This window comes from Trachemys scripta, chromosome 2 (assembly GCF_013100865.1).
Source record: "Trachemys scripta elegans isolate TJP31775 chromosome 2, CAS_Tse_1.0, whole genome shotgun sequence".
Classification (NCBI taxonomy): domain Eukaryota; kingdom Metazoa; phylum Chordata; order Testudines; family Emydidae; genus Trachemys; species Trachemys scripta.
The window spans coordinates 222049820-222074097 of NC_048299.1; the positions used below are offsets into that span (position 1 = coordinate 222049820).

General features: G+C 42.2%; 2 protein-coding genes across 2 annotated transcripts in view; one reads left to right on the forward strand and one right to left on the reverse strand.

The window, feature by feature from the left end:
- The first annotated feature begins 761 nt into the window (after positions 1–761).
- Positions 762–3300, forward strand: BHLHE22 (basic helix-loop-helix family member e22). The gene is given in 2 exon segments (XM_034759447.1): positions 762–1779; positions 1781–3300. Coding segments are annotated over 2 exon segments (894 nt in total). The 5' UTR covers positions 762–1392; the 3' UTR covers positions 2288–3300.
- A 14093-nt stretch (positions 3301–17393) lies between these two features.
- LOC117873529 (cytochrome P450 7B1) overlaps positions 17394–24278 on the reverse strand; it is a 193825-nt gene continuing 186940 nt past the window's right edge. The window contains exons 5-6 of the mRNA XM_034762996.1: positions 21174–21352; positions 17394–17999 (exon numbers count right to left, since the gene is read on the reverse strand). Of these exons, the coding sequence (XP_034618887.1) occupies positions 17709–17999; positions 21174–21352 (470 nt within the window). The 3' untranslated portion in view covers positions 17394–17708. The remainder of the gene's footprint in view (positions 18000–21173; positions 21353–24278) is intronic.

The following is a 24278-nucleotide window of genomic DNA, read 5'->3' on the forward strand; positions in this document are numbered from 1 at the left end:
GGAGGTGTTGGGAAATATTGTTTTTACTGATGTCATAAGAATGAAAACCTGCCTCTAAATACCATGTGCTTTCAATGCGATTACAATAAAAGGAGAAAGGGCTGCTTGTCTCTATTATTAGAGCATCAGCAGGACACATTTTAGACAAGTACTTGTGTTTACACTTCAGTGTGAGAACCTGACTGTAAGGAAAGTGGGCCTTAAGGTGAAGCGTTTTAGCTAAAGCCTGGAAATATAAATACATGGTGGATAATATTAATGAATTACATGATCTCAAGTTGATCTGATACATTCAGATGCACAAACTACCACCCATTTCTGAGTTAGGCAGGACCGTCCTTGTAAAGTATCCTTATTACAAGGAAGAAATCGCTAGAAAAAAAGTTGGTCATTCATTACTATTATTATTTGCCCCCAAATTAGTTTATTTTAAAGCTGATGCTTTTATTTGCATTGAAATGTGGGGGGTAATTACTATGAAGTAGCAAATCTGCGAGTGGAAAACTGTAAAGTTGGGGTGGGGGGAGAGAAAAGCAGCACCTTGCAGTTTGTTCTCAATTTGTTTTGAAAGGGAGAAAAACGATTGTCTTGTCCGAGGCCAAGGTGAACTTTTATGGCGAGTCAGCAAGGAGCAGCCTAGCTTTTGCTATTCCACGCGATCCCTTTCCACAGGGAGAGCTGAGTTCATGTAAACGGGGGTGGAGTGACTCTCTTGCTAAGTTAGCAGAAGTCTGCTCGCAGCACTTGGAGGAAAGCGCTCAAGTGGGCACCTCCGCAGTGCAGCTCTGTAATTTGCTGAAGGAGGCGAAGAACATCCCGAGCTCTAAGCAGGGCTTTTAGTGTGCTCATTGATGAGTGAAAGTCGCCACACATGTCAAGCTAAAGGCAGTTGTTGGGTTCCTAACAGGACACAACGTCTTGCAAACATATGCGTGAAGCTGTGTCTACAGATGGCAGGGAGAATAATGGAGCAGGCGCCTTTTATAAAGCTCTAGCTGCTGCCTGTCTTCAGACCTGGGAAATGAAACTCTTCAGACTCAGGGCCAGCTAGCGCCTGGGCTTGTTTGTTACCGCTTTAATCCTATTAATTAAAACGTTAACCTGATTGGGTAGAGAGCTCTGTCCCAACAGGCGAGTCTTCTTCATAATAACCTACTCGCCGAGCTAATGATGTAAAAGACTCCCCCGTCTGCGGCGGCTGCTGGGGCCGGAAATCTCTTGAAGGTGAAGCCAAGCAAGATAAACGGCGGACGAGGGGGCTGCTCGCAGCTCACAATGCCCGAGCGCATCCCCTGGTGAGAGCTCGCGGCCAGCAGAGAAGGCGACGCGGAGGAGCGCGAGGAGCCGGAGCAGGGCAGGTGCCGGTGCCGGCGGAGGAGCCCGGCGGGCAGCATGGAGCGGGCGCTGAGCCTAGCCGCGGACGAGGACTTGTTCCACAAGAGTCTCAGCGCCTCGGCCACGAGGATGGAGGCCGCCTTCCGCGCGCCCCCGGGGCTCGACCTGAGCCACCCGCGCGAGCGCCAGCCCTCGCCCCTCAGCTGCTTCGAGCCGGGCGAGGCGGAGGGGCTGCTGCAGCCCGGGGCGGCGCTGGGGGCCGGCGACCCCCTCGCGCTGCCGGCCGGCTCGGTGTGCGGCAAGTACGGCGAGAGCACCAGCCGCAGCTCGGTGGCGGAGAGCAGCGGCGGCGAGCAGAGCCCCGACGACGACAGCGACGGGCGCTGCGAGCTGGTGCTGCGCGGGGGAGACCCGCGGGCCGCCTCGCCCGGGGCGGGGGGCGCCGGGGGGGGGCCTGAAGGCGGCCGAGGGCGGCTGCTCCAACAGCCACGGCCTGGGTGGGAGCAAGAAGTCGAAGGAGCAGAAGGCGCTGCGGCTCAACATCAACGCCCGCGAGCGGCGGCGGATGCACGACCTGAACGACGCGCTGGACGAGCTGCGGGCGGTGATCCCCTACGCGCACAGCCCCTCGGTGCGGAAGCTCTCCAAGATCGCCACGCTGCTGCTGGCCAAGAACTACATCCTCATGCAGGCGCAGGCTCTGGAGGAGATGCGGCGCCTGGTGGCTTATCTCAACCAGGGCCAGGCCATCTCGGCCGCCTCCCTGCCCAGCTCGGCGGCGGCAGCGGCGGCCGCGGCCGCCGCCTTGCACCCAGCCCTCGGTGCCTACGAGCAGGCGGCCGGCTACCCCTTCAGCGCCGGCCTGCCCCCTGCCAGCTCCTGCCCGGAGAAATGTGCCATTTTCAACAGCGTCTCCTCCAGCCTCTGCAAACAGTGCACGGAGAAGCCTTAAAGCCCCCGCCAGGCGCTTCAACCCGGGCAGGGCAAGGAGCTGGCAGGGAGGGACTCGGGGCAAGGACTTAGGCTAAATCCTCCGTTTCTCGTGGTTATTAGGCTTATGGGCTTTTTTCCTCCCTTTTTGGAAAGGGCCGCGGGTGGGCTTGGGGGCTTTCCTCGTGGAAGTGGTGACTTGATCGCAACCAAGACCTCAGCGAAGTAAAAAATCGCAAGTGTGTGTGTGTGTGTGTGTGTGTGGACACAAAGAGAGGCTGAGAAATAGCAGCTGGGGGAGGAAAAAGGAAGCCCCCCTCCCCGACTGATGTATTTAAATCCCGCTTACTGGGACTCGAGAACTCTGCCCCAGCGAGCTGAGGCCCGGGGGTGGCTGGCTGGGGTGCGGGTGGCGGGGGCTCCAGCTGCATGGTCACTGAGACAAATCAGAAGGGGCACTTGCAACCAATTCTTTTGATGCTGAGCCAGGCGCCAAACAAACTTGAAATGTAGACTTCTTATTTAAACGAAACCAAGAGACTGAACCATTGCTATGAAAGACTGACTTGTATTTTTTATTGTCTCTGAACTTTGATCCTGTGAAAATGCGCGAAGTTTTGGCGAGAGTGATTTAAAGAGAGAGAGAAACTAACACCCTACTCCGTGTGGCTGAAAGTATTGCATTTTTAAAACAAATATTTATGTGCACCTTGTTTCTTTCCACGTTGCAATGATGTATAAACAAGACATGATATTTATTTGTTCTTCTTTCAAGGACCCTTCCACGCCAACAATATTTATCATGTGTTAAGGTCACGGGTCTTATGTGCAGTTTTTTTTAATGCTTCTAAAATTCTGTTTTATGGATTAACTTAAACTGTGTGCCAAGTGTTTAAAATGTTTATTTGCCAACAACGTATACGCAGAACTATTGCTGTATCGGAGCTGCTTAGGTTTATGAAAGGTCGTCTGGATTTTAAGTTGCATCATCCCTGTATTTAAATTGAGCTTTAATAAATTGCTTCAGTCCAAAAATCACAGGAAAGGTGTATTCTTAATTCTCAATTAACTGACTTTTTTTTTAAAAAGGGGATTCTTTGCATTATAAAGGGTAATAGCTATTTACTTTTACAAGGCATCAAAGCAATAGCTCCTATGAGGGGGGGAAGGGAAACACTTGCCAAGTTCCTGTGTTCCCAGGCGCTGGGGTTTTTTTGGTTTTGTTTTGTTTTGTTTTGTTTTTTTTTGTCCAAAGGTATAATTTAATTGCCCTATATGTAGATAAATTAATCTGACTGTGGATGATTATTTAAACTGAAATACTTTGGGCTGATTTACAGAACGCCTGACATCTATCTATTTTTTTTTTTTAATCTAAGGAAAAATAAAATAAGGAGAAGAGCAAAAAGTGGCTATTTACCCAAAGTGAGCTTTCAGTCTGAGTTTGCATGGCTGGGTGGCTGTCTCTGCCATTTGTAAATCCAAGATATTCTCCCTCCCCCTCTTCAAAAAGGAGTCCTGCTCTTTCCCACTACTTGCAGATAATACAAATTCGGACTGTCAGGTTGGATGGCAAAATAGGAGCGGTGATGGATCTGTTGGCAGGTCATGGATGTGTAAAGAGTGATATATTAAATAGGTCAATCAGATTATGACAGCAATGTACGATCGTTTGTATGTGTATCTATGTCGGAAAGAATCTTTATTAAAATATTTTCAACAAACTTTTTATTATGCTGTTCTTTGTACCAGGAAGGGGGGGAAGTATCCCCTTTCTCTCTCGCTTTGCCTGGGTGCCATACATACAAAAATAGCATGGCTCAGGGACTGTGGCATTCAAGTTCTTGACACAGATCCATTGTTGTTATTCACCTGTTTAATTGACACGGGGTTGACTCGTTGCAAGAAAGAGAAATGAAAGCAGTAGTAAGAGGCCGAGGAAGAGAGAGAAGAGCCCCCAAGTTTGTTTGTAGGCCGATTGAAGGCTCTCTTCACACTTCCAACCTGGAGATGAAACCTCAGTCTGGGAGGGAGCTAATGCTGAAAAGATGCAAGCTGTTAGGGTTTTGGTCTGTTCCCACATATGGCGGTGTTAACAAGAGTAACGGTCTGCAATTGCTTACAAGAGGAGGGGGGGGGGAGAGAGAGAGAGACAGACACACACTGTTGGCTAGACGTTTTTTGGTTCTCTTTGCAGTTCCTTAAATTCCCTGGGAGCTTGAGCCCACAGTCTAAAAGCGGCTCGCTTTTCGCACCCGAAGAACAGTCAGGCTCGATTATCAATGTCCAGAAACCCCAGTGCTGAAGTGACTATTGCCCGCGTTGGGCTGGCGCGTGAGCGTCCGCCTCGGCGGAGGGGTCCCGAGAGGGCGGCACTAGAGCTCTTCCCTTTGGACCCCAGCCCCACCACCAGCCAGGTTTCCTTGATGGGGTCGGGGTTATGTGTATGTGCCCGCTGCATCCAGTATGCTCCATTTACTGGCCCTGGGTAGTGCCAGCGTCTAATGATAGCCCTAACTGGCATCCAGCGTGGTAGAAGGGGATACATATTTTCCGCTCCACTTCCCATCAAAGAGATTAATCAGAACCTGTAACTTTTCAGGAACCATAACTGCAAAGTGCCACGAAGCTGTGGGAAGGCAGCCCAGGCAGGGTGGGCAGCTCAGCCCCCAGGCGCAAGCAGAGCCGTCTCTCAGCATTTACTAGACAAAGCCTGGGTGCGTCTAATTATGATTATTAAAACAATTTCCATGACGATGTCTAATATTATGTTAATTTGAAAACAACTGTGTATGAAAACTGTCGACTATAATACCTAAATTCATTTAATGAAACACATCGTTAAGGCAATTAAACCTCCTGGATGTGATTAAGGAACATAATTACGACACTGTTCTGCGCCATAATTGGGTGTCTTTAATCAAGGGGTAAAGTGATCAGCAACACAGCCATTAGTTTGTATTGTTCTGTCTCTGCTGTCCATCATTCTGATTAGGAATTAACCACAGCTACCCGTCTGACTCTTTTGTGTGTGTGTGTGTGTGCATATTAACATCTTAGGCCACATTTGCTGCAAGAGTTACTGCTTCCTATTTCTCATGACAAAGGCGCCTTCCTTGAAATATTCCCCTCGTAGGTGCGGCTGGCTTCTCAATTCTCGCTGGAACTCGTACCGCGTAACAAATTACGGAGTGGGAAAGGAAGATTCCCAGCAGTTTTAATAATTCCGTGTGGAAATTCTGTGATAATCTTTGCTATGGAAGGCAAGGTGACGGCTGGGAGGGGGAATCAAAGGGTGGGGCCAAACTTTTTAAATAAGTCTAGCTTGTTCCTCTACTTTAATTCAAACACGTCCTAAGCTGGAAAACAGCTGCTCTGCACTAACAACCTGCCCTGATCAGAGCTCGCTACAGATCTAACTGACTCTGAGCTAGTTCCTGTGATCTGGGACATTCCTTGGAAGTGCCTTAACGTGCTGATGAGTGACCAAAAGTTTGCTAGAGAGCAGCGACTTGCTGCAACAGCCGCACTCCCCTAAGAGCGGTTCTCCCCAGGCATTCACTCGGGAAGCTTAAGTTGTCTGAAATTTGACATTTAAACTACCGAGCTGGCAGTTGAGATCAAAGCTAGTTCTGAGCCGCCAATGTCGCTACCGTTCCCTAACTGTGTGCACGCAGGTGCCGTCCTACTGGTTTCAATAAACGTTGTATTTTTTGCAGCGCAATCCTCCAAGACCCCCCACCCCCAGCTGCTTTTATCAGCTTGGTTTGCGCCAGTCTGAGTTAGCAGAGAGGATCAGCCGAGATGGCTCAGAAAACGCGTTTCAGTCGCGGCCAGCGCCTCCTGTCAGGGGGTGACTGATCTGACATGATTTTTGTCGAGCCTGTGACAGTTTCCGAGGCGGTGCCGCTTTTAACACCTCTTGCCTATTCCCCTGTAATCAGCAGCGTCGCTGGGACCTGACACGGAACTGGTCTTGCACATTGTCTCCGTCAGACCAGCGGTGTGCGCGCGCCTGGGGGATTTCCCCCATTCTTTCCTGCTGGATCCCAATAGGATCAGAACTGACCAGCCCCTGGAAGAGCTTGTGTCCGACACCCCGCCAAAACAAGCCCATTCAACCAGCCTTCTCCAAAACCACCCCTAAGCTTCGGTTGCCAAGCCAGACTCCCCCCGCCCTTTCCCCAGTTCTCATCCTGCGACTGTCCCAGCATGAGTGACATTGACTTTCCTAATGTAATGACTTATGAAAGATATAATCATGTGTTAAATTGAATCCTTCGTTTAACTGTTAATGGTGTGCTCTGGGCACATTTACGTATTAGATGCTATGGTAACTAATTACCGCTAGAAAAAGGGATCATACACTTTCTAGACTTTGACAAATAATTATGAGTGTGCACAGCCCGGCTGGCAGCAGTTGCAGCGGATCTGCTGGAATGAGTAAGTGACTAAATGAATGGGTAAGTGAACTTGTGTGCATGGAGGGGAAGAGATAATGAATAGTGGTCAAGTGAGTTTTCTTATTCAAACCTTTAATGAAAATGTGATTTAGGATTGGGGGGGGGGGGAGGGGAATGCGGTGCTGCCTCTAAACGTAATTAAATTGCGCAACATAAACATCAGAAACATAAATAAGTTGGCTTTTAATTAAAATGCTGCCGTCAAAGTAAATTATCCACGTGCTAGGAAAGTGCAGCAATTAACACTTTTTTTTAAAGTGGGTTGTTGGTAAAATAAATGAGCCACTAGTGCGTATGCTATCGCCAGGATCCTTTCTAACTGTGATTTCGCCCATTGCCAATACCCTTAGGGGCGATTTAAACTGGGCTTTTAATCAGATGGCGGAGCGAGTCACTGCCTGACAGGTACGTAACTTTAAAGGAAGTCAGTCGGCTCACGGCTCAGTTGCAGTATCGGGTTAATTGACAGAGGCTGGATTGTCTGACTTTGGTTCCCCTTTTTAAAACAAGATCGCCCGTTTTATATAAACATTAATTTAACAGATTGTCATGGAGAAGCGAAGCTGCTTCGCCGTTCAATGTGGAGCACGGATTCTTTAGATGCACTGTCTATACTGAGACTGCCACCGATTGCAGTCCGCTTTCCTTGTGCAGTGCAGCTAATTGTCCTGGGATTTGAGTTCCCCGAGGCTCATTACAGCTCCTCCTTCTCTCCAATCAGGTAGCTGGAAATGCCCCACTGGGATTTCCCCCTTAGTGCTCTCGCTCTCTTGGGGCAGGCGGATTTCCAGCTCCTGCACTCCCTGGAATTTGGCTTGTTAGTGTGGACAGAAGGGAAAATTATTTCGCGGTACTTCTTTCTTCCCTTAACGCTCCAGCAGTGCCAGGCAACACAGGGGCAGAAGCTCAAGGGAGAATATTTATTTCCTTTCCCTGAATCTTCACCTGTCCCGATCCTTCAGCGCTCCTTCCGAGAGACCCTCGTGGGCTCGAGTCGAACAACATTCACCAGAGTTTAATAATGGGCTCTCCCTTCCCATAGAAAATACTGATAATCGTTCATTCAGGCGTAGCAAGGGTTAAGCAGATCAGGTACCATCGCTTCACGCGGTAGACAAGCTGAAGTACGCAGGAAGCGCTTGCTTGATTTGGCTTTTCCTTTACACTGAGGGGTAACTCGGAAACTAAGTATATTAGTCAGTGCTGTTGCTGAAGAAACACTGCAGCACATTTGCTAAGTGAGCAAAAGCTTGTGAGCTACAGCCCAGCCCCGTGGCTCTACAGAATAATGGCTAAAGATCAGCTCCATTTCAACATGCTAATAGAAATGCTTTCTAACGGGTTTACTTTAATTTACACGGGCTATCTTCATGCAGACTTTAAACGTTTCCCAAAGCCCGTACTCGCCCTTGTCCTCTCAGCCTGATTCAGAGACGGGTAATACAACATGAAATAAATGTATGATCTGTTTCAAGCATTTGACTGCTGTATTTTTAAATTCATATCTGCACATATAAGAACTGTGATCTGTGACTGATTTGAAAGCTATAGCAAAATGATGCATTGTAGATAAACCACCATTTCCTTATATAATTGTCACAGATTAAAATAGAAAAGAAAATACATTTCTACTAGGGGCAAAACAAACATTAATGACACTCAAACTGCTAGAATTAGAATTAAATTAACCTCATCACACCTTAGAAAGGTATCAGTGGTTACCTAAAACAGTTATTATTTCTTCTAAGAAGTTTCAGAAGAAAGTTCACCATGGATTTTTACAAATCTTTATCATTTTTGAACGTTTTCTAATTTCCAAGTATCTCTATTTATGGCTAACTGCTCTTCTCTTTTATATCAAGATACATATTTAGGTCCAGGAATTCAGACATGCCAACAGACTGGCTAATTAGGAAACCCCATTTCTTTTATCCCACTCAAACAGTTACTGAAGAAGGTGGTGTTTTTAGGACTGTCTGGTCTCTCTCTCTCATTCTGAGGTCAGATGACTAAAAAGTAATTGGGGGTGTGTAATATTTTAATTCCAGGAAGTATTAAGTCATAACCCACAAGTGGAAATAAGTGCAAAGTACTATCCCTCTTGCAGCATTAAAATTTAATCAGTTAACACAAAGTTTAATACTAAATTCTATCATTTAAAAACATCAATTAAAATTAGTGGTGTTCTTGGACATATAGCCATGTTCTTAGAGTGACTTTTTAAAATATGTTGCTGCATTAAAAGTAAAAAGGTGTTCTCTTGCAAAACCAAGCGACATCAGGAGGCAATTAGTGTTTCTGCATTTCACAAATAGAATTCCTCTTCATAGGATGATCTTCTAAGCTATTGCTCAATCAATGTCCATCCACTTTTCATGTACAAGTCTTTAATATCCTGACTCTTAAGTAAGTTATAGTTACAAATTTCTTCCTTTTCTGAAACTCTAGTTACACTGCTGTAAATATTTCATTTTTAGATGACCACTGAAAAATATTTACATACTGAATAGTGAATTAAATGGCCCACAAAACAAGAAAATAGAAATGGAAAGACTTCCTGACACTATGAGGTTAACAACTAAACTATTTGAGGAGAGATGCAGTAGGTGGGATGAACTGATCAAAAATAAATCATTGCTATGTCTTAAGGTGTATATACTTACTGGATCTGTTAACTTGTACTTTCTCAACTCTGCTGTACTCTCAGTCATTACTGTTTTGGTAAGAAAATAACATGTATTGTGAACAATTTAGGTCAACTTTAATAAAAATTACAGCAAATCATTATTAAAACTTCTATTAAACTTTCAGAGGAATAGTTTATCAGTACAGATGAAACAAATTTGTTCGAACTTTTTATTTTGTTGTAAAGTAATGTTTGAAGGCAAGTGTATTTCTACTATTATAAATAATCACTTAGATAGTTGAGATTACAGTGAAACACACTGCATAGCAAAAGCAATTACATAGAACTATTTTATGATTAACTGATAAAGATCACATTGCATCCAACATTTAATTTTAATTCAGTCCTTGCAAATGACAAATATGCAATTGTATGGTGAATGCTTCTATAGATGCAATGAAAGTTTCTTGCTACTTGTTCATTGCATTTTATACGTGAATATATACATTTCTTTAAAGAATCCAACTTTTCTAGAAGTGATACCTTTACCTAAAATTATTGTAATTCTACTATTTTCTTGAGTTGTCACTCTATAGTCCTTATAAATATAAATTTAGCAGAATAAAATAACTGGCAGAAAAATACTCCAGTTACATTCTATTTCTTCTTAACCTTAAGTTTCTCTGTTGTCACAGTTAAAAATGTTATTTATCTGAATTGAGCATATATTGTGTAAAAGTGGTGTGCCAAGTAATTTTAAAGTATTGCACACAATTTAAATAACTTTAAGAAAGCATTTAGTGTCAAGACCAATAGTAGATAAAATACAGGACAATCAGCAACTAATTTTTCACTCACACAGCTAGTTTCTAGAACAGCAAGGATACTTCACTCAAAAATGTTAATTTAATAAAGTCCCAACCACTATGCCCTTTTTTCTTTACAAAGCGAGGTAATTGTTTTGAAAACATTATGTTATGCAAACTTATTTCTGAAATACAGCAAAGCTATGCAAGTCTGCTTTCTGCTAAATACATCTCCAAAAAAATCACACTGGCACGCCAAACTGTTAAAAATATGTATGCATTAAGAATCAAAAGACAACGTCCTCATCAATGTTTGACTTGCATATTAGAGAGCTAATTGAAGAATTCCAGCAACGACAAGTGATTCTTAGAAAAGCTAAGTTTCCTAGTACAAGGACATATGTTGCAAGATGTACAGCAGGGGTTCTCAAACTGGGGGGTGGGAACTCTCAAGGGGTCGTGAGGTTATTACATGGGGGATCACGAACTGTCAGCCTCCACCCCAAACCCTGTTTGCCTCCAGCATTTATAATGGTGTTAAATATATAAAAAAGTGTTTTTAATTTATTAGGGGAGGTCACACTCAGAGACTTGCTATGTGAAAGGGGTCACCAATACAAAAGTTTGAGAACCACTGGTGTACAGCAACAGCCACATTTAATTTTTTAAATTTTTTATTAATGACCTATTAAGGTTGGAACATTTTACATTTTTTTCCTTAGTTTGTCATGCATTTTGCTGTACTCAGAGGTATATAGGAGTCAAAGACTGAGGGCCACATTTGGAAATGAGTTTAATGGTGGAGTTGCACCCACTCACACGACCTTTCAAGTTTGCCATAAATATTACAGAAATATTTCCTTCCTTTACTGTCTCTTCAGGACTGGTATAAGATGGGCAAGATTAAATGGACTAAGTATTTTAACAAATGCACAAAGGTTATCATAATCTAACATTGACTCACCTTTTTTCTCTTTAAAAATATTTTTCATGGTCAAGTAACAGAATGCCATACTCTACATAAGTCAGTATTTTTTTAAAATGAAAGCAATAGCTGAGATCCTGCATAAAGAATGTACATTCAGGTGTGGGGGACGGATGGACAAGGAAAGTCATTCAATATGCAAATAGATACATTCAATTTTATTGTATCTTTTGAAATACAAAATTCACATAAAAGGTCAGATTAGTAAAGTACATGAAGTTTCACTTTTCTTTGCTCAGAAATTCACAGATGTACCTTATTCAATTTAAGACCCTTAGTGATGGATATTAACTATTAAAGGAGAACCTAACTTTGTTCATCTATTTACAACATGTCAGTTTACGGAATTAAGAACAATTGACAATCTTTTCAGCATCCAAATATTCAGTAATAATGAAATAAACTATAATTTCTACTCCTACAAATGAAGTACAAAGATCAGTGATTACTAATAAAAAAATAACAATTCTGAGAGTAGTGTAATACAATATGGCTTAACGAAGTAAACTAAAGCACATTTCTTATGTAGCTTTTAGTACACTAAAGCCATTTATTATGTGGTTTTTAGTACGTTAAAGCACATTGCTAGAGACATGGCAATGTAGCCAAATCTAATTTGCAAACAATTACACAACTATTCATATAATCATACATGGAAGCACCCCAATCCTTTCAACCAGGACTGTTCAATTGCTTACAAGGTTAAGTATTACCTATACATAACAATAAGGCTCACATTTTAGTGTTCACATTGGTTCATGAGGAGTTCACTTGTTAAAAAAATATTAACTTTAAAAGTCCGACAGTCTTCCAGTGGCTCCCAAAAGTGGCTGCACCGGAACTGAACTTTAATTTTATATTTAAAAAGATGAGCTACTGGGGCCTGGGACAGTGAGTTTTGGCAGCTGGCACAACCATGGGCAGTGTGTTCCTGCAAGAAGCTGTTGTTGATCAGCAGTTTCACTTTTTAAAAGGATTGGGCAGTGCACCTTTCTACCACAAAGGGGAGCAAAATTGAGATTCCAGTGGCTTGAGTGGCACCTGAATACCTCCCGGCCTGACATACGTAAGGAGGAGTCCTATCTAACCCTACTAGGTAGGTGGGAGGGATGGTCATGACATTGCAAGGCCTTTCAGGGAGGTAATGAATAGGGTTCAAAAGAGAGCAAAAAACATGACTTTTTAAAAGAAGGATTCATGGCAATTCCACATTGTACGCAATGAAATAGTCTGTACATATATGACCAGATATCCATTTTAGGGATCTAGTGACACTGAACACTACTCAAGGCCTGATTTTTTGGTTTAGGTTCACACCAGAAACATTTGATGGGATTAGGGTGACCAGATGTCCCGATTTTATAGGGACAGTCCTGATTTTTGGGTCTTTTTCTTATATAGGCTCCTATTACTCCCTACCCCCGTCCCGATTTTTCACACTTGCTGTTTGGTCACCCTAGATGAGATTACAGCCTTGCACTGGTCCCTGTCTCATGCAACAATCACGGAACTCTAGCATTCCTGGGTGGCTTCATGACTGGCTAAAGCCACCTAGAATGTGTCAGAGTTAATCATGTGGGTGTGTCCACTTCAGGCCCACAGACTGTGGACTGACATGGTTCATGGGGGGAATGTGGGTCCTAAACTTTCACTCACCCACTCTGAACCCAAATGATCTGTTCTGGGTAGGCTTACTGACCTCAGACTCTGACTGATCCAGTGGGTGTCAGTTACAAAGAAATCTAATTGGACTGGCCATGGTCAATATGACCCAGTTTGCTGGGGGTTATGTCCAGTCAGTCTTCCTAATAAAGCATGATCCATAGAAACAGCTGGATGAAAGCCCCATCTCCTCAACTCTCACACATACTTCTTAGCAGGGCTTGACCCTACTAACATATGCAAGATGAGGTTTGCTCTTTGCAATGGATTGAAGTATGCGAGGCACTCTTATGAGAAGGCCACAATACTAGGTTGCGCCATTGCTAGGCATGGGTAGAAAGTCCGAGGATGGGATCTTACCAGGGGATGCCAGCTCTGGACAGCCAGTGTTGGGCGTCTGGCCAAGATATCATCTAGATTCTCAATACAGCCTGGGTAGATCGGAGTCTGTTCAGCAGGGACTCTCGCTGCCTGGTTTAGGTTTGGTTATTTAACAAGAGGTAAGGCCAATTTTACCTCAAATCAAGTATTCAATCCTGTTAGATGCAGAGCACCCTATACTCCTATTAAAGTGAGTAAATATGTAGAGCGTGCTCAGCACCTTGCAGGACTGTGCCTCAACTTCTTACTTGTGACCTGATGCTTTAAGATACAGCTGGGGATATAGATTTTTATTTGCTTGTTTGCACATACTTGTTTTATTTCTGAATAGATATTTATACTGACTGATCAGTGATTAATCTGAAACTAGTAATGTTTTTCATTCACTTTTGGCCCTGTCCCAGTATGTCCTACTAAATTATTCTACAGCAAGTTATACTCTAATTCAAAATCCTAAAAGCACAGTATGAGTCAAAGAAGGTCTGATGGTTAAAATAAATACCTACTTTTATTTTCACAGTTGCTTCACATTTGTTTCAAAATGGAATGCCAACGAAAGATTGATCAGAATTGTGGCATGAGACATTTTACAGCTTACATTTAAGCAATAATGTCTATAGTCAACATTGTAATGATGTCAACATTTTCTCTCTCTCAATAAAACAGGTTCTAACGTCCAAGAGGATCGTGAGCGATGGCTGAATATATAATAGCTGCGATGTTTGCCTACAGAGTCACTACACTAGTAACTAACCTGAATATGAAAGGCTGTATATAAAAACAAATTTTATTCTATTGAGCTGGAGTATACAAGCAATAAACAGCTTTTGCAGTTGATTAAATGTTGAAGCAAAGTTAAGGCATTTAATCAACTGCAAAGCCCATTTAACATAAGTATACTCCAATACCATAGGTAGTATTGATATTATATATGAAGAGAAAATGTTCATTCAATATATCTCACAAAAACAATTTTCTTCCCAGAGGCCTGGGAGCTTAGATGTGCCAATCTTTGAAAGTCTTTCCAGTGATGCTGATTTGGAGTATACAGTTTACATGAATAATTAAATGGCCTCAGGCATAAACAACAAATAATACTAATCCTTAGTATTTACATAATGCTTTTCATCCATAGGTCTATAAGTGCATTAAAAGAGGGGAAAGATTTTCCCCATTTTAAAGATGAGGAAGACCGAGGCACAGAGAAATTAAGGCTTACTTTTAAAAAAAATGTCCACTAGCTTTGGTGCTCAACTGGATGGAGACACCTTTGGCCTACTTTTCAGATTTTTCAGAGCATCTGCAGCTTCCATGGAGGTCAAGTGAAGTTGTGGGTGCTCAGCATCTCCGAACACTAAGCCCTGGGTGCTGTCAATTTAGGGCACTTAAAAAAGGAGGCACTAAAAATGAATGAACGCTTGGGAATTTAGTTCTAAATTACTTGTTCAAAGAACACTGAGATAACTTTCCACAATTTCCTTTGTGTTCTTTGACTCTGCATGAGTCACTTATTACTACTCAGGCGTGTGTCTATAAATGGTTATGGGACAAATTTTGTCTCTGCTCCCATCCATGTAGCTAAAACAGTAAATTAGCTTTGCAACTACAGAGACCAATGCAAATCTGGTGTGGGACCGAGCAGAGGTTGGTTCCCCAAACTAGCAATTTATGTGCTGACATGGCTCTTTCCAGTCTAACTTCTATAAATGATAATTGTATGCTGGAGCACTTCTTCAGGGCAGGTACTGCTCACATGAAGTGACTTCTGGCTTTCTGGCCCTGTCTCCAGCTGGGGAGAGAAAAAAAGGGAATGAGGGGCCTACGATCTGCATGAGTACTCAGGAATGAGGAGCTTATTTATGAAGCAGAACCCTCGGGTCCCACTTACAACTAGCTCAGCTCTCCCTAAGATCAGCCCACAGCTCATTTATATAGTTGTATGAGGTTACCACATAAGGCGAATGGCAAAGAGCAGGCTCGTAGCATCAGTAAGAAACTGTGTATAATTGATGTGGGGAGAATTTCCAGAATCTGTAGGATATGCATAAGGCTGAAGTTGTTAGCTTCTTGTACAACAGCAATATTCTTTAAGTACCACAACATTATGTAGGCCACAGCTTTTAAATATGTAAAAGACTAGGGAAAAATGGCATTCATTAGAAGCCACCTCTCTGTAAATAAATCCCGCTTTTAGATTTCTAAAAAATTGTCTTAAGCACACAGTTTCACTCAAATTCCTAGCACTTTAACTGTCTTTAGAACCATCAGGAATGTGGAGTTAAAGAGTTGTGGGAAGTTATCTTAAACAGGAGTCAGTGATACAGACTACTTCACAATTTGTAGGTATAGTATTCTAGTTCTAAATACAGATTAAATGACACCATCAACTTGAAAATTAGTCATCTTTTTAAAAACAAGTTAAAAGTAGTTTTAGTATGAAACTTTTATCCTTGAATCCTCCTGCCAATTTTTGTGGTTTTGCAATCATATTTTTCTAGAGTTTGAAAAGTTTCTTCTTTTGTGTGTGTGTGTGTGTGTGTGTATGTGTGAGAAAGACAACAGGAGAAACTGGCATATAGAAAGTGATGTCAAATGCACAAAGTAAACAAGCCAAACAATTTTGTTTTCTTCTCTAATCTCTTTCAAGTGTAATACTCCAAAACATTACTGGTAATGCTAGTAGGCCGAAGTCTCATTTTTAAGATGATGGTGTCATTTTAAACAGGCTCACATTAAATATGAACTAATGTAGTGCTGTGGCTCAGATAAATCAGTAGACAGTATGGGCCTGATTCAAACCCTATTAAAGTCAACAAAAGCTTCCCACTGATTTTAATAGGGTTTGAATCAGGCCCTATAATAGTAGTAGATTCAGGTTACTGATTCATATTGCATAAGTAACAAACTGTTGAATTTAAAAAGTACTCCTAAGCCAGTGAAATGCTGCCAGGACGATAACAAGACACTCCTACAAGTCATAACCCCCTTAGCCTGTGATAAACCCCAGGTACCAGAGGTTGGATTTCTTAGGGAGCGGATGGCAGAAGGACCTATTCATTTGTTTTTCTATTTACATGAAAATAGCCATAACCAAGACAGGGGTAGCACCACTAGGTGAACAATTTACCAGTAAATGCATTTGATGGAATTGTTTATATTTTTGTTCCTGAAAAATATACAGAATATATTGATTGTGTAGAACAGTGTTCATGCTGTGTGATTTGAAATGGGGTGGAGGTTACTTTCTGTTTTTTGCAGGGTGGAGGGGAGGGATGAGAGGGATCTGAGGAGATACTCTCCATGGGAATTTAAAAGTTAGCTCCATTGATAGCAATTCACTCTCCTTTCCATTTGGCAGTATAATTTAAGAAAGGGCTCCCAGGAGCCCCATCCAGCACTTCATTGGGGTTGGTCTTCTAAACAAAAACACTAGTATTTTTCTCCAAGGCTTTTCTTTAGTGCAGGGATGCCTGGATGAAAGAGGGGCCAATGGAACACTCACTGTGCATCATAAATTTTGGGGGTCATCAAAGGTCACACTGAACCCTCCCAGAGTAAAATCCATCAGAGAGGAAAGTGGGCCCAGGAAACCAGCAAGACAGATTTTGCGCAGTTTTAGTGACTGCTGTGCTGAGGGGAAAGGGGCTTGGGGATGGTGGGAATAAAAAAGTCCTCTTTCTCTGCCACCTGCTCTCCAGGTCCCCTTTATCCTTGGGCAGCATGTTTTCTTGAGTAGGTGTAATGGCACCTCCAGATGGGTCAACTGTCTGTGGGATTGCACCCAAGACCTTTACATCTAAACGGCTGAGCCTCTACGAGCTGAGTTAAAGGACCAGATATATTAGCACCAGGGCAGCAGAGGGGACAAAAATCTCTCATGTGGTCCAGCCACTAGAGGGGGACAGAGGCCCACATTGGGTTCATGTGGGTTACAAAGGCATGCGGCCACTGGCTACCCCGATTGCGATACTTCCCCCTCAGCAGAGAGGGTGTAGTGTGGAATGGCAGCTAATGGCTCAGGGTATTGTGCAGGCAGAGCCGGCTCCAGGCACCAGCTTACCAAGCAGGTGCTTGAGGTGGCCACTCCGGAGAGGGGCGGCACGTCCAGCTGTTCGGCGGCAATTCGGCGGACGGTCCCTCACTCCCACTCGGAGCGAAGGACCTTCCGCCAAATTGCCGCCGCAGATCGCGATCCCGATCGCGGCTTTTTTGTTTGTTTGGCTGCTTGGAGCGGCCAAAACCCTGGAGCCAGCCCTGTGTGCAGGGTGAATGTCTCAGAGTTGCTGCTTTCTTCCATGCCCCCTTATCAATTTCCAGCCACTCCTGCTTTCGTGTCTGTGGAGGTGATCCTCCAGCCCTAAGACATTTAGCATTACTCTCTCTTCACTTAAACATACAGAAGTAGGAGAGAGATGAAAGCAGAACAGGAAAAAGCAAACATGTCTAAAAAGAAAATACGCAGCTAGGAAACAGCAAAAAAGTGAGATTAGTGGGAAGTCTGCAATAGGCAGTTTACTTTTCTAAAAAGACCTTATCTTGTAACGAAAGGCAATATCAGAGTCTGGCAAGAGGATACCAAGGCCCATACGACTGTTGTTGAGCCCTATGGGCTTATTTTCCACTAGTTCTATGTCAAAGTGAGCCAAGAATAAAATCAGAAACAGCTTCATTTCATTCATTGCAAAGAACCTGCCAGGACACATGCTGATTCCAGAGCCAAAAGGCATAAGAAAGTATTTCAGCTTTCTTCCCCCCTTGTAGAAGGTGGTTTTCTTCTTGCCATTCTCTATATAACGATCAAACTTATACACCTGAAAATAAAAGAGAGAGGGTGAAAATTAATGGAGCAGTTACATGAGCGGTTTCATTTGCAAGAGGGTGCCTCTAAAACCCTGAAGTAAGTTAAGAGCTAAGCCAAGGAACTGACAGCTTCCTCTTTTTAGTCTGTTCACTTAAAATGAGTTTTATGTACCCCCAAATTACCTCACTGCACATTAAGTGGCAGGGGCTGTTGTCTGGGTTGTTGGAAAAGGTGTGATGCCCCTTTAAGGGCTAGAGAGGGTGTTAATTGCTATGGCAGCTTCATAGCAGGTCAGCATGGGGACCCATTCCCACCAGGTGACTGGAAGAGAGAGGGGACTATTTATGTCCATGCCAGTGCAGGAAAAGCCTTCTTCTGTTCTAATTATGGGCATTTTGAGGCAGGGACAATGATCCTCAGGAAGAGGACAGTTTTTGTTTGTGAAGCATCCTCTTCACCCAGGAGGCTAGATAAATTACTAGGAGAAAATTGATCTACTGCAACCCCCACATTCCCTCTCACGGTGTGGATAGTTCAGGAACTAGCCCTGATAACTTACTATCTGTTTTCTTGTCAGTCGAAGATAGTTTCCATCTGTCTCATTTGTTCACACCTGACTTTCAATGGCTTGCTATGGAAGATGTGTGCAAAGCAGGCCACATGTTAATAAGTGACCGTAGTAGGAAGCGTTTTTCTAGAGTAAGTACTCTAGAATTTACTCCAATAAGTTTAGCTAGTATCTTAGGTCCCATAAATTTAACACCTTTCTGAAGACCTTTAATATCAGGGTCATCGTTAAGGGCTAACTTGAGTTTGTGAATGAAGGAGATGTGGCAATCCTAGCTCAGTCCATGGTGAATTAAACCACTTAAAAATAGTCATGTATGCTTTGAATGAAAATAACAAAACACTTGCTGCTTATGTTCACTCATTAGCACTTGGTCAGTTAGCATACATCTGCTATAGTGCAAGCTTTTGAAAGTTAGACTTGAACAAGCAATTCAGAAACCATCTCAGCTGATAGTAAAAAAATCATAGAAAGTTTACCAGGCAGGTTCCTGGTCAAGCCATACCATGGAGGAAAAAGTGGATTGATTAGCTCTTTGCCAGAAAGACAAAAGACACTGCAATATATCAATTTTCAATAAAAATACAAACATAATAATACTGTACATTTTCTGATTGCCTGTTCTATATGTCCTACGGAAAAATAAAATGACTGTTTCCATAATGCTCTTGAACATCAGTAAAAAACAGTGGTAGAGAGGCCTAGTCTTCTGACTACCAGAACCCCAGTTCTATCTATCAGATTAGAGGTTCTTAAACTGTGATCAGCAGGGCCTCCTGGCTGTCAGTAGACTATCTTGAGAAGCAAGCAGTGGAGGTGTATTGGGCTGGTCCATGAGAAGATCTGACTAGCATTTACTTAGGCTTTGAGGAGTGGGGAAACAGGTCACCAACACACAGTTACACTTATGTAATATGATGCCTAACCATAAGGTGTTAATTTCATCAGTGGCCTGAATTTAATATAAAAGTCTGAAGAGGTGAGTTTTTAATACTGAACTAATCCACAGAGCTACCTGTTTTCCCAGAAAACTTTTCCCACCCATTATATTCCCCAAATATATGACAAACCCAAGACTGTTCTTTAATAAAATTCAGTTTGCATCTCATATTCAATAGATGTGCACACTACAAATTCAAGAACACAACAGAAGTTATTTTTCCCCTTTTTGAGAGGGTCTCTGTGTTGAAATCAATGTACTCTGCAATGTACTGATAACTCATTCGCCATCAAAATGATCAAGTATATAAACTAAAGCGATACTGTGAAAGCTGAGCAGATTTGATATTGAGAAAATATCCTCCATCTATGGAAACATGGTATCGCATTCGGACAATTACTTAGTAAGGGAGACTTCAAGAAATGCTCAGCTACAAATTTTATACATAGAGTTTTCCTTTTTTGTATATGGACAGATAGTTGGTTTTTACTAAGAAATTAGATATTGTGTTCATATCTGTAGCAGTACTTCCATTTATAATTTCTTCTTCTGGCCAGCCTTCAAACAGCCTCAATTATGTTGAGTCGCACCTTACACTTCAAAACGAGTCCCACTGACTTCAATAGGACTACTTGTAGAGTACAATACTATTCAATGTGAATAAGGACATCAGAATCTGGCTCTTTTCCTGCAACCTGATAAACGCGTTTTTATTCTTAAACTCGTTGTGTGTTTTATCCAAACAATCATCTTCTAAAAATGTGTAAACAAATCTAATTTCCCTTCTGAAGCTGAACTATGATTTGGTATATATCTGCAACTGTCTTAACAAGTGTTTAAATGAGAAGGATCAATAAACAACCACTTGCTTAGAAAATGAGGGGGCAGGTGAGGAGAAATGATTTAGTTATAAACTGCCACCTCTGTAAGATGCAGTTGGCATTGACTGGTCTTGCTTTGTAAAATCTCACTTCCTATACAGCACACCGAACTAGCAACAACAATCCTTCAGTAAAATCTATGCAAGAGTGTGACTATTCAATTTGCATGCAGGTGGTGAACTTCTGAAGTCTTATTAAGGCTGAGCCAGGGTGGATTAATTTCCAGTCTTTGATATTCATTAACTCTAGCTTCAGAAAAAAATATAAGGAGATGACACAATTACCCTCAGAGCTTCACTGCAGAGCAACAGCTTTACAATCTCAAGTTCACAACATCATACTAATTGACCAAAAAGGGGTGAATCCCTATGAAGAGAGGTGAAAAAGCATATGGCTCAAGTAAGACACTGCTATTATAGGGCTTTGGAGAGTCAATGATGCTTTGGGGGCACTTAGTTAAATGATCCACATTATTTGCTATTTAAAGCACCTTCTATTATTCAGCCCTTCTTGGGTATCAAATGATCCACTGCCAAACAAAACCCACATTTAGCCTAAAGTTTATGGTAGTCAATGTGCAATTGTCAATTCCTTTGAAAGCAGTAGCAGTCGGTCTCATCACCATATTTCTCTCTTCAGGCCATGAATCCTTTGACCTACAGAGCCCTAGAAAATACATTTGAAAGTAGGAAGATTTGTTCCACAAGAAGGAACAGCAGTAAAAAACTATCACCAAAAGCACGGCTGCTGCAATGTGCCTGAAGTATGATGAGTAGCACCAGCTGAATGTTTTACCTCAGGATCTTCATAGACCTCAGGGTCCATGTGCAAAATTTGAGGGTAAAGAGCGATCCAGTCTCCTTTCCTCAAACTGACTTCCTGATTTCCTCCAAGCTTGAGAATATAATCCTCTTGGCTGATCCGAATGTTCATGGAAGACGAGCACATTCGTAAACTCTCGTTTAAAGCACTCTCTGAATTTAAACAAAGAGGGAAGGAAAAGCATTAAAATATGGAAGATGATTGGAAGTTATACATGGCTACAGCTGCTGGATTGCTACAAGTTCAGTAGGGCAGGCTAAAAAAATCCCCAATCATGCTAGATACTACGAGGAGGTAACAAACTATCCCGGAGGGGTTGGGGGAAAAGCTGCAATTCTGAACCTTTAGATGTAATTCTCACTGATGGTTCTGAGGCATCTTGTAGGCTTTAGGCAGTAGTGAATTTTGGGTGGAAAGCCATTATTCAGGCATCATGCTGAAAACAACACAATCGAAAGAGATGAATGCTTTATGCATTTACATATATTTTGGAGTAAATACCAGTCAAAGCACTGAAAGGACTATTTAGCCTGCCTTTCAAAAGCTGTCGGTTGTAATAGAAGGACTGTGAGAAAAATCATTTAACTTGTTAATAATGTAGTAATTTTGAGGTATTTTGAGGCTTTTTAATATCCAACAAGATATGCTGCCAAACTCTGATTTCGATTATTTTCAGAGTGAATGTAAACAATTTGCTTGGCAATTTTAAGAGAGAAAATTCTTTTATTGAATCATGAGAAAAAACATTCTTCTCAGTATTATGGCAAACAAGATTCCTAACATCATCATATCCTGGAAGGCTCCAGAAGCTGAATGTCCTTGCTTTCCCAGTGGCCTTCACCTTTTGCTCCTAGCACGACAGATTTTATGGCTAATTTCCGGCAATTTATCCTGGCAGTTTGAGGAGGAATTCCTTTGGGAATAATATGCATAATTTGCATAAATCATTCTGATAGCATGCATATCAGCATGTAGCTCCTGTCTAGTGCTGCATCTCTCACTTTGTAATCAAAACTGACTATTTTTCCACCAGCATTTATGGGTGCTGTAATATGCGACTTGATTCCTTCTAATCATCAGTGTGAAAAATAGCCTAAAATAGAGTTTCAGTTTCACATGATAATACATTTATGACCGTATTAATGCTCTGTATTATAAAATAAACCTCCTCTAAGTGTCTAGCATGGCACCATAATCCCTGCACCCAAAGGTTAGTTTATTAGAGACAGTAGCTACACAGCATAGATACATCTGAAAAAGATAATAACAAACGTTCTTTCACTAAAAATTAAATCTGGTGTAGCATGCATAGCAAATAAAGCGGCCTTGGATGCTTTCTCGCAGGAGGTTTTTCCTTAAGCGTGCATTTGTCTAAAGAAATGAGGCTGCGGTCAGCTTTGTGTGGCCAGCGCTGTGATTCAATGTGACGCACAGTGAGTCTGTGCATATTCTTTTGGACTGCCTTCGTTACTATAATCAGGCAGAGTCAAATCGGCTTGTTGGTGACGAAGCCAGAAAAGAACTCTGGTTCCAGAATATGGCCTCTACTGCGGATAGCCACAAGGCACCTGACACGATAGATTTCAACTGGCAGCGCTCTGGCAACAAAACTTTACACGGTACAAAGAAAAGGTCCAGCCTCCACTCTTGTGCTGTCTCCATCCTTGGAAAAATGAAGCTGATAACACCACTTTAGTCTACAATATGAAAATGGTAGCTGACATATGCAGCAACACTGTTCACCCAAGAAATCAAATAAGGAGGAAAAAAAGAAAAGCAAAATAATTATGGACCTGCTGCTGTGAAATAGCAGGTTTACATTTAACATCATGAGCTACACGGTCACATCCTATTGGTTGACATTCTCCCAGGAAGCATGGCAGTCTGTGCTCATTGCAGTATCACAAATGACAATTGGGCAAGCATATCTTATGCAGAAGTTAATCACAATAATGGAGCACAAAGTGTGGCTTAGCGGTCAGATCGTAAATGACAAATCTGTTTTACCTTCCAGTACCAGTTATGTGTGGAAGGCGAGCTTGGCTCTAGCTCTGAGCGATCATGCCGATGATCATTAGATGACAAAAGTAATGAGTCACATTATGATCAACAAAGGAGAATGGAGCTTAGATGGGTTTGCAGTCTAACATTAAAAAATAGACACTCAGCCTTCCACAACCCGGTATGAATGCTGGAGCTATACATTGAGAAGAATGACAACTGCACAATAAAATTGCAGCCTTTACTTGCAGTTGTCATAGTTCAGCAGACACCAGCCAGTGCTACTGACAGACCAGCTGGGTAGCTTGGGAGGCCTTCCATTCTGCACCATGAGGTACAGTAAATTATCCAGCACGGTAGAGCAACATCTGTTTCTGTGCTAGTGCCGAACAAACAAGGCAATTTAAAGCATACCAAGGGATAACCAAGCAGCAAATGAACATGACCCTCATTTTTTTCCCTTCTTACACACACGAGATGCTAAACTTCATTGTACAAGCGCTACATAAAGGGGAAGCCAGGCTGTTAGTTGATAAGGTGTTGTCAGAGCGATTTTACATATTTTCTATAAAGAGAGAGACATCTCATAGTATTGTTATTCTTAGAACCCTCCCACTTCTGTCTTCATTTCTCTTATACCAAAGCTAGCACTCAGCTCTCAATTCATTCTAGATTTTTTTTAAAAAACTGTTTCAATATACTTATAAATATTCAGTCTTTAAACCTAATTTGCTATACTTAGTTCACATGCCTTCAAGCATTTGTCTTCCAATTTCCACTGAATAAATGCGTACTAATGAGAAATAGAGCAAGCTGCTGAGGCAAAGCTGGGTGACTTGAGCCTGGCCTGCCACCAGCTTGTGATAGGCAGGCAAATTGAGTTAAAATGAAAAGTCTTGTCAGCTGAAATACAACATGGTAGCCAAACAGCAAGCTGTCAATCATCCAGCCAAAACAAGGGACTGCAGGTAATAAAAGGTCATTGCGAATCATTAGTGCATTTGGCTTTCATATGCAAGTTAATTTTAATTAAACATGATCTCTATCTGTAAATGTTTTATAAAACTTATTGTGCAT